The 10,504-nt window shown below is 32.0% G+C and overlaps 3 protein-coding genes across 5 annotated transcripts; 2 read left to right on the forward strand and 1 right to left on the reverse strand.

Moving 5' to 3' along the window:
• Window positions 1-2,720: 2,720 nt before the first annotated feature.
• Window positions 2,721-5,872, forward strand: LOC126922489 (EGF domain-specific O-linked N-acetylglucosamine transferase). 2 transcript variants are annotated; one of them, XM_050735062.1, is made up of 10 exons: window positions 2,721-3,203; window positions 3,421-3,627; window positions 3,696-3,844; window positions 3,914-4,077; window positions 4,156-4,276; window positions 4,345-4,498; window positions 4,579-4,779; window positions 4,870-5,003; window positions 5,063-5,165; window positions 5,239-5,872. In XM_050735062.1, exons 1-10 carry the CDS (start codon window positions 3,024-3,026, stop codon window positions 5,497-5,499), a joined length of 1,674 nt encoding a protein of 557 aa, XP_050591019.1. In that variant the 5' UTR covers window positions 2,721-3,023; the 3' UTR covers window positions 5,500-5,872. The 2 variants fall into 2 exon arrangements, with proteins under 2 accessions (XP_050591019.1, XP_050591020.1); XM_050735063.1 differs by having other exon boundaries at window positions 4,159-4,276.
• LOC126922491 (phosphatidylinositol-glycan biosynthesis class W protein) lies at window positions 5,801-7,653 on the reverse strand. 2 transcript variants are annotated; one of them, XM_050735069.1, is made up of 3 exons: window positions 7,508-7,653; window positions 6,454-7,424; window positions 5,993-6,119 (listed from the first exon to the last, which is right to left on the reverse strand). In XM_050735069.1, exons 2-3 carry the CDS (start codon window positions 7,384-7,386, stop codon window positions 6,078-6,080), a joined length of 975 nt encoding a protein of 324 aa, XP_050591026.1. In that variant the 5' UTR covers window positions 7,387-7,424; window positions 7,508-7,653; the 3' UTR covers window positions 5,993-6,077. The 2 variants fall into 2 exon arrangements, with proteins under 2 accessions (XP_050591025.1, XP_050591026.1); XM_050735068.1 differs by having other exon boundaries at window positions 5,801-7,424.
• A 433-nt stretch (window positions 7,654-8,086) lies between these two features.
• LOC126922494 (ATPase WRNIP1-like) lies at window positions 8,087-10,186 on the forward strand. Its single transcript, XM_050735075.1, has 4 exons — window positions 8,087-8,633; window positions 8,700-9,525; window positions 9,763-9,990; window positions 10,049-10,186. Exons 1-4 carry the CDS (start codon window positions 8,346-8,348, stop codon window positions 10,141-10,143), a joined length of 1,437 nt encoding a protein of 478 aa, XP_050591032.1. The 5' UTR covers window positions 8,087-8,345; the 3' UTR covers window positions 10,144-10,186.
• The last annotated feature ends 318 nt before the right edge of the window (window positions 10,187-10,504 follow it).

Genomic DNA, 10,504 nt, shown 5'->3' on the forward strand with positions numbered 1-10,504 from the left:
CACAATATCAAACCGAATTTGGAATGTTCTCGCTACTCAAACCGAAATGAATATTCATTCGCAATTCTGACTTATATCTCAAAATTTGCACTATTTCGCAATACTCAAACCGACATTTATCATTCGCAACACTAATAAAAACTTACCATTTGCCAAGCATGATGATGTGCCAAGCTGTACATCGGCAAAAAAAACAAAATACTACTAAAGGCAAACATAATGACAAAGTAGTAACGAGAATGACTTTCCATACTCTGGGTGATCCAGTCATCCAGAAGATGGGGAGTCATTAACAGTTGCCCTTTTTCACGACAAAATTGTACCGGGCTTGTTCGCTTCGTTGCTTTTACTGAAACTTCGTTGAAACTTACCTCTAGACTCAAAATTCTCTAATCGAAAAAAAAAAAAACGAAGATTATGTTTGTCTTCTAATGTTGTACTTTATAATTGGATTGCTATTTGCAAGAATCATTTTGTATTCTTAGTATATCTTCTTAATATATCTTGTATCCTATATATATATGTTCCTCATATGTATATTCAAAATTATTCTGAATACAATAAGAGAAAAATCAACGTAATTTGACAGAGTAACCACACGCATATACAATATAAAAAATACGTCGTGCATGATACGCTAACACGTTGTCAGTCGCTGAAAAATTGTTGAGTTATAAAGTCATCGTGCTTATGACCTTTCTCCCACCCAAGTAGCACCTTGGCACGTGAATGAGATCCTGACTATTAACACGGAAATGTTTAAATCTGTAGGATTTAAAAATCCTGAATTAGAAAAAAGGTTAATTTATCCATTTTGTATCTAACGAATTCACATTTCTTAATTTCGTATTTTCTTTCTTTATTTTAGGTGATAATGGCTCTACCTCATTAATTTCATAAATTATTGAAATTCTAATTTTTGTTGAAACTGAAGAAATTGATTGACTGAAGAAATTGATAATAAATAAAAAATATATTTATCGAAAAAGATACTAAGAACTTCATTAACTTTGTAATAAGTATTCGTTAGTAAAACTCGATGAAATGAAATAATTGACTCTGTTTTAATATTGGTAGAAGTGATATCAGGCGAACCCTTTATCAAAGCATATTTTCAAAAGCATTGAGGCAGTGTTTCAATTTATTGCTTTGATTAAAAAATCCACCTGTAGCAAAGTATCTTCTTGCACGTAAAATTTAATACGTTCTCATACGGAAAACATTGAGCTTTATATTTCATATTGTACTAAAGTTTATCATATGACGGTCATGTAAAAGGTTCAGTATTATCATGCAGGAAGAAATGAAATTACGTCGCCATTATCCTTGCATAAGAGTTATTGCTTTTATAGCAACGAAGTCGAAGGTTATTCGACTTCTACGCTAGAAGTTCAAAATTGTCAAATGAAATCACTTCCATGTCTGTTATTTTTATTCAAATTTATATGTATTACATTAATTCATGTATGTAATCATATTTGTGTGGATATTTTTCAAGTATTTATATTGAATACTTTATACTATCATATAGTATATGGACTTATAAATAATTAACATGAACATATTTTTAAACATATATTTTCAAACTAATTATCAAAATCTCCACGTGCAAGAAGACCTAGTCTGAACTAATAAATATAACACAGAAAGAGTAATGTTACTATTCACGAGTACAATAAATATTCGCGATCATTATGTTCGCCAAAAATTCTACTTAATACAACCAGTCACCCGTGCCGACCGGACCTTTCATGTTACGACATGATCGAGTGACCAGACAAACAAAAATGTATATGACTCACGATTAGATGCAATGAACGTTACCATCGGTAATGCACTAGCACGAAGAAAATTATCATGAAGATGGTCATCAAACAGGAACCATCGAAGTCTATGGTGGAAACGGAGGATGTAAAAAATCTACTTGTTACAATGCGTGGTATATTATAATTTCTTCTTAAAAATATAAGGTTGATTATTTAAGAAGTTTAAGAACATGAAAAACAAATCTTTAAACATGAAATAAAATACTTCCCAAATTTATAATAGAATTGTACTTTCTAATTAATAATAATTACAATATTAAAATTAAATTACAATAAAGTAGAAAAAAAGAAGACGAGGTACAGAATTAGTCAATGTTGCGATTCCTTTCTGTACCTCATCTGTGTTATAATCTGAATTTATCTTGAGTCGATAACACTGGTAGTGACATTTATTACAACAGGCAAATACGCTTTTCCCGATACTTGATTATGAAGAAATTTTACTAACAAGTATTGTTAACATAGAAAACATAACATCCATTTATGGTATATATCGGGAATTTAAAAATAAAAATATGTATGTATGTATGTATGTATATTAAACATCGATTATCGACGCAGTTCATTGACATGAAAGTGAAAGCAAATGCCTGTTCTCCCAAACTTCTTTCGATAAGACCATCATTATAATATTTTTACGCTTTAAGAAAAAATACCAGCATAATTTTTAATTTAAGTTTTGACAATTTTAATCATATAGGAATGTAGCAAACGAGGCATTATTATTTCTACTGATTCTACCAACTTTGGTGGTTGAATTCAATGTATGTATGTATATAATCTCTAGATTCTTACATTCAGCACTCGAAACCATAGAGGGCACAAACAAACCCATTGATTTTTGCACAATCGGTATTTCAGGAAATGTAACACGAAATCCCATAAGGTGTTGAATCTATCCTACACCTTATCTGTGATAGTCACGTTAGTGCACTATAAATGATGTAAGTTACCGCGTGTCTACCTCTAACATTGACTTTCACCGATTTTTTTAAGAAGATACACGTTCATGTGGGTGTACATGAACGTTGGCGTTTGTGTGACAGAGCCTACGCACAGTAGGTGAGGTCATATACCCATTCGCTCGTACAGGTGGTTCCTCCTCCATTCACGCCGTGCAGTCGCTCTGTAAAGCGAGTGTACGACACCATCTCTCAGGGAATCTCGATTTAATTTTCATTAGTGCATCTCGCTAGCATGACAGATAACGCGTTAAGTATTAAATACTCAGTGACGATCGTACTGGTGTTCGCAATCACACAAACATACAGTAATTACACGGAAATTGATCTGCCGCCTGATCACATCAAGTATTACTTCAACTCTTTTCCCACGGTGGCCGAAGAGTGCCGTAATAATACCGCCTGTCCATACAAGGTAATACGCGGTTTGTTAATAACGTGATTTTGTTAGGATTTATTGATTAAAGGAGAAATTATATGCCTGGTGTATTTCTCATTGTTATTTCGTTTTCATTATTTGCACGAAAGCGTAATACGATAGTCATGGAAACATTGGCCACACGCGCAAACATTTGTGTAAAATTCGAGCTTACGAAAGACATTAACGAAGAATTTTTCTTGGAAAAACTTAGGATAGCCTTGATACCAAAGCTTGTTGGGGTTACGAGCCGAATTGCAATGCCGAAAATTCATTTTCCGTTCCTCAATGTCCAGGCGATCACAGAGGATGGGTAACTACGAAAAAAGCACAGGTAGAGACATTTTACGCTCAAGGCGATTTTGGCTACGTACGCGACCAAAGGAAAGAAATGTCGATATTTTGCAAACCATTGTTCGTGGTAAGTTTCACTAAATTAAAAGAAATATATGCTTTCTTTTATTTCTTATTTCATACTTTCGATCATAGGACGACTCATCGCTAGAATGTTCGGAGCACATGAGATTTTGTCGAGCAAGGAACATAATGATCAATTTCACGGATTTAATTCAAAGAAAGGAACCTATACGATACAAGATGGATGTTTTGAAAGAGGGTCAAATTGGAGGATATTGCACGTAATTAAAGCAACGCGTTAATCAATTACTTTTATGTCGCTTAGTATTCATATTATCTTGGTTATCCAGATTAAATGAGAAAAGATTGCAAAAAAACGCGGACCATATTAGCCCATTGCAATCTTGGGGACCTGAATTGCGAAATTTCCGAAAATTACCTCGACCGCCAATTGTCAACCATGACTGTGATATCGTGATCGAAAAGCCAACGTACATAATGAAAATAGACGCTAGTAAGTCGTAAAAAATGATTCTCCCGATTAATGACTGTGATGCAAAATTCGTCAAACACGCAAGTCATTCTGTTTCAGTAGTAAATATGTATCATCATTTTTGCGACTTTTTCAACTTATACGCGTCATTACACGTAAATCTCTCGCACCCCGCTGCATTCAGCACTGATAATCATATAATGATCTGGGAAAGCTACAGGTAACTGACACCGGTGCAATACGAAAATTACGAGATACTAGATACCATGAGTTCTCTTTTACTTTCAGCTACCGTTCTGCATTCCAAGACGCCTTCCAGGCTTTCACGAGAAATCCGCTCTGGGATTTACATACGTTCCGTGGAGAAACCGTCTGCTTCAAGAATCTCGTGTTTCCCCTATTACCACGAATGATTTTTGGTCTTTACTATAATACACCTCTTGTACGATTAATCACTTTTTGTTTCTTGAGATCATGATCATAAGGTCAAAGCAAGTTTTGTATCAATGGATACGCTTTTAGATTTATGGCTGTGAAAAGAGTGGATTGTTTAAAGCTTTCGGCGACCACGTGTTACATAGATTACGTACACCTCATCACGAAAGAAAGAACCAAAGGATACGAGTTACTTTACTTAGCAGAGATACTCAATATCGAAGAATTTTGAACGAGGATGAATTAACAAAGGCTTTGAAGGAAAATCCGGAGTATAAAGTGCGAAAGGTAGAGAGGTTTTAAATATGGCATAAAAAATTAATTAAGGTGGTAAATAAATATAATTACAATATATTTAAAACATGTTTTCCTTCTCAGGTAATATACAATAAAAAAATATCATTCAAAAAACAATTAGAAATTACAAGAAACTCTGACATTTTTATTGGAATACATGGAGCTGGATTAACGCATCTTATGTTTTTGCCAGATTGGGCTGCAGTATTTGAGATGTAAGTATAACAGACATGATTTCCCACGGAAATGTATCTCATACATAATTACTGTGCAGATATAATTGCGAAGATCCAGGATGTTATAAAGATCTCGCCCGTTTACGCGGTGTGAAGTACTTTACGTGGGAAAATGCCTCAATGCTAGTGCAACAAGATCCCGTAAGCGATTGTATCCCAAATAAAAAAAAATTTCCTCAACATTTATTGCAAGACTAATTGAAATTCTGTACAGGGTACACATCCTGATGGAGGAGCACACGCAAAATTCACTAACTATAGTTTTGATGTCAAAGAATTTTTACGTATAGTTTCACAAGCTACGGATTATGTAAAAAATCATGATTTGTTCAAAAGATTTATCAGTGGACGATTACAACATAAGAGAACAGGAACGAAAAATCAGACTAGAACAACAAGTGATGCAAATGCAACTCCGAAGTCGAAGAAAGTAACCGAATTGAAATCTGACATTCAATCCAAAGATGAATTATGATAAATATTTTAGGTAATGTGTTTCGATGACAACGAAACCCCTGAATAATAGGCTCACGATTATTAGTATTAATATCGAGTGAAAGAAACGACTTGTTACCAACTAAACTTTTTACTTATTTTTATACAAATATATGTATATACTTATTTTAATAAAAAAGAAGAGCAATAAATATGGAATACAATTTGAGATCTCTACGCAGTGGTAGTGTAAATATTTCGAAGTTACTAATTGTTCACGCTGATTCGTTATTTAATTATATAATGTAGGAAAGTGCATACTCTACAATCAGTACAATGAATTGTACATTTATATTTATAATTTAATTTGTACCTGTTTTCTGTACAATAATAAAACTGATAATATATTTACAGCCATGTATGCAATCAATATTAGCAAAGCTTTTAAGTGACTTAAATATAACGTACGTACTAACATATTAATCGCGCCAGTCATTAAGTTTGACAATAAAAAGAAAAATAGACCATTGTAATTTACAGCTTCGAATATTTCAATTATATTTTTATTCGTATTTTTCTCGCATTTATCAGGCACACTATCTCGCTTACTTTTTACATTCATTTTACATGTGTTTGTCTTCTTCTGGTTAAGTTTTGAATCTATGGTTGCATGAATTAATATATCACATATTATTTCTATCATTAGTAATAACGTAAGTACCACAACACCTAACGTAAGAATCCACATACAATAACCTGCATTTGCTAATCGTCTAGATACTCCAAAATATGCATCACAAAATAAAGTAGCTGCGCACGTTTGCTGTGATATTATGGACAATTTAATGCATAAAATCATAGACTGATTATAGTGCGTATCAAATTCATATCCAAATAATTTAATATGAAATGTTTTATGCCTATGAAGTAACGAATCTCGTGCATGTGAATTCTGATAAGTAGAATGTATTAACCTACCAACTGCTACACCTACTAGATAAAGCCCAACATATCCAGGTATAGATATCACACCTTCCCGATTAGCAGATATAAAATCATTCCTTGGTCTGCTACTCAAAACCCATTCCTTCAACCCCTTAGTACTCAAAACATATTCATGCATTCCTAAAATCCAAATTCCTGATAAAAGTGAGTACTTTGAATTGATAGTACTTGTTATAGAACTAGTAAATAATTTAACAAAGGCAAGAGTAATAAAAAAATTCCAATGAATGCCATATTCAGTAACATGCTTCTGATAACCTAAAACTTCAATGGCAACAGATCTGCCAAAGCCTAATATTAAAAGTGGAATACAACTTCTTGCTGAATGCTTTATATTTTTTGATATAGTATGGAAAAAACCTATTCTAGGTTTATGAGCAAAATCTTTGGCTTCTGGAGCCACTAAAGCATTAGCAAATATAAATAACCCAACACCAGCATCCATTAAACTATACCCAAACAATTCAGTTTTGGCAAATTTACGAGGAAAAATATGAAAATCTATGGCTAATATACATATTGCTGTTATTAAGTTAGTAAATGCTCTAAAATTTGTAATGAAGGGCCTTTTGTCATTATCCGGTCTCATACTGTGCGTTGATATAACATCAAAATTAATTCCTAATAATAAAATATTAATAATAGATATTATAATCATGGCACAACATACTGTAACAACATAATCAGACAATACAGTACAACATAAAATACATGGGATTACAATTAACGCAAATTCTATTATAACCCTAATATTTTTATGAATAACCTGTTCTAAAAGACCTATTGCAGTTTTAGTTAAAAGAATACTACAAATACTTGGCATGATTGCATATATGACCTCTCTGGAGGTTGTCCCACCATGACCAGAAACAAATGCTTCTTGTTCTTGGCGATAGATATTTCTATTCCATGTATTTGACATATTTATGCAACGAATAATTATTTGTCCTGACAAAAAATCTGTAAAGAAACAATATTTATTGGTAATACAGAATACTGTGAAAATCCTAACATACTTGTTAGAACATTATCTGAATATCTACCTCAAAATATTGTATTTTATGCAAACTGCAGTTACAAATAATTCAAGTCGATCAGTATTTTAAGTTAATGACAATGTCTATAGAGACATAGACAGAGTATGAAAGTCAAATATTGCCGTATAAGTGAATAATAGAAAGGAATAGAAAGAGAACGCTGCATAGAGGTCGCTTCTGTTCTTGCCAAATCAGGCATGCTCACTGATAACCCTCATTGATCAGTGTTACACGTTACATTTATAATTTATTGCGTGAATGTGCGTGCATTATTAGATAAGAGATCAAGGGGACAAGGGACTTCCATGCATCATTCTCTTTCTACTCTATTGCTTTTTCAACTCGCTCACGCACTCTATTTTTATATGTATGGTCTATCCAATGAGACAAGGCAGTAAACGTAAACAAAATTTGATTACTGTGGCTGCAACTATTGGCTGCCGACTAGTGACACCCAAATGACACTCGAATGATACTAGTCAGTAGCCAATAGTTGCAGCCACGATAATCAAATTTTGTTTACTTTACTGCCTCGTCTTGTTGGACGGATAATATGTATCTCTATAATAACTGAAACGTATACAATAAGCGATAGATGACGCTACAACGCTACATCTTAATGCCATAAACCGAATTTAAATCGTTTAAACTAAGGAACGTATTTTTTTCACGCTCAATTTTGTTTGAAAATAAACAATAAATCCAAACTACAACACAACTGATGCAGTGTATAGAACAATGTACAGAAAAATCTGAGTACTATGTTGTGTCCAGTATGCAGAAAGATTACTCTATAGATGAAAATCATATTGATTAATGCTTTGCTTCAATTGATATAATTTTAATGGAAACATTATCAACAACAAAGAGATATCTTTCATATGAAGATATTAATCAAACAAATCCACTAAAGAAACACAAAGCCAATGTGACTAATATAACAAATATGAATCAACAGAAATCATTACCAAATAAAGAATTCATTTCTCTTTCTGAAAGAATGAGGCCTACATGCATTGATGATTACATAGGGCAGGAAAAAGTTATTGGATCCCACACGATACTAAAACAATTGCTAATAAAAGGACATATTCCTAGCATGATATTTTGGGGTCCACCAGGATGTGGAAAGGTAAGATATTTATAAATTTGTATCACTTTCTAATTATTGATATTTAGTTTTTGAAATATTTTTCAGACATCTTTAGCTAATGTTATATCAAAACTAATTAAAGAAATACACGGAGAAAAAGTACATATTATAAATCTTTCTGCAACATCCTCTGGTGTGAGTAATATCAGAAATATTGTTAACACAACAAAAACTAAATCAAAATTAAGCAATCAAGCTATTGTATTTATGGATGAAATACATCGCTTTAATAAATTGCAACAAGATATTTTTTTACCACATATCGAGGCAGGCACATTTACTCTAATTGGTACAACTACAGAGAATCCATCTTATAGTTTAAATTCTGCTCTGCTAAGTAGATGCCGTATATTTGTTTTAAATAAGTTAACGGTATCAAATATTGTAGATATTCTTTATAAAGCCATTTCATCTATTAGAGGAGAAATATGTAGTTTTCCACAGAAAACTTTATTGACTAATTTAAAGTATAGTTTAAGCTGTGATTCTAAACCATGTTTCTCCATTAATCAGATGGTAATTGATTGGCTAGCAGAGGTATGTGATGGAGATGCACGTGTTGCATTAAATAGTTTAGAACTAGCAGTTAAAAGTAAAGTGTCAAACAAACTAAGTCCTTCTCATCTTGTTTCAATAACTCTCGACGATGTTAAAGAAAGTCTTAAACAAGCACATACATTATCCGATAAACATAATAATACTCATCATTTATATTCTGCTTTACACAAATCAATAAAAGCTGGCAAAGAAAATGCATCTGTATATTGGTTAGCACGGATTATGGCAGTTAAAGAAGATCCAGTGGATATAGCAAGAAGATTAGTAAGAATATCAAGTGAAGATATTGGTTTAGCAGACCCTGACGCTTTAGGTATATATGATTAATAACAGTTTATTTATTAACGCAGGAAAATGAAAGAGCTTGTAGTTGTCTTGAAACAGAATGCACTTTGAAGTAAAACTTTGTAATATTTTATTCTAATTAAAATGACATTTTTATAAGGTGCATATTGATCTTTTTGGGTGAAATATATTGAAATATATTGATAAGTGACTTAATATTATAATGAATAGCACAGTAACATAAGAGATTAATTTTAAATTCTAGGCATAGCTGTTCATACTATGCATGGATGTCAAATGATTGGAATGCCAGAATGTGATGTGATTTTAACACAATGTGTCATATATTTAACTAGAGCACCAAAGTCTCAACTTGTGTATAATGCTTTAAAATCTGTTAAAAATATAATTATAAACCACAAAGATCCACAACCTACAGTACCAGTACATATCAGAGATAATATGGGACAAGAAAAACATTACGCTATTTTTGGTAAGATATTAAATATTTAACATAAAATTTTATCATTTTCTCTTATTATTCTTTATAGGTTGCCAAGAAGGAAATTTATTGCATAAAGAGAAAGACGTTCAAACTTACCTACCATTTAGCTTACAGCATGTTGATTTTTTCTCCGAAAGTTGATAAATTCTTTGTATCGCCCAATATATTTTCTTCTAAAAAACAATTTTCAACTTGTTTTACCTACACAAGACAAATCCTACTTCATACACATTGAAATAAATAAAATAAAGTTATATAAGTTTAATTTATTGATAAGTAGAACATATTTTACTGAAATCACAAAATCGCATGAACTACTATTAAAATTTGAATAACAATTAATAACAATGAAGAAGAGTTACGACTTACCTCGCTACCAACGCCAACATTACGAAATGATTATATAAGAAAGTTAATTAGATTAAATATTAAATATTAAATATTAAAACAAAAAAAATATTGAAATTGTTTACTGACTTGAAGTAACAAAGAAGTAAAAAGT

This window comes from Bombus affinis, chromosome 12, assembly GCF_024516045.1.
Source record: "Bombus affinis isolate iyBomAffi1 chromosome 12, iyBomAffi1.2, whole genome shotgun sequence".
Classification (NCBI taxonomy): Eukaryota; Metazoa; Arthropoda; class Insecta; order Hymenoptera; family Apidae; genus Bombus; species Bombus affinis.

Bases quoted from the DNA above. Each gene is read 5' to 3' on its own strand.
- LOC126922489 (XM_050735062.1), top strand. From the start codon at position 3,024: ATGACAGATAACGCGTTAAGTATTAAATACTCAGTGACGATCGTACTG. The intron at 3,628-3,695 runs GTAAGTTTCACT...TTTCGATCATAG, and splicing joins TTTGCAAACCATTGTTCGTG to GACGACTCATCGCTAGAATG. The intron at 4,499-4,578 runs GTACGATTAATC...ATACGCTTTTAG, and splicing joins TTTACTATAATACACCTCTT to ATTTATGGCTGTGAAAAGAG.
- LOC126922491 (XM_050735068.1), bottom strand. From the start codon at position 7,386: ATGTCAAATACATGGAATAGAAATATCTATCGCCAAGAACAAGAAGCA.
- LOC126922494 (XM_050735075.1), top strand. From the start codon at position 8,346: ATGGAAACATTATCAACAACAAAGAGATATCTTTCATATGAAGATATT. The intron at 8,634-8,699 runs GTAAGATATTTA...AATATTTTTCAG, and splicing joins GTCCACCAGGATGTGGAAAG to ACATCTTTAGCTAATGTTAT. The intron at 9,526-9,762 runs GTATATATGATT...TTTAAATTCTAG, and splicing joins AGCAGACCCTGACGCTTTAG to GCATAGCTGTTCATACTATG.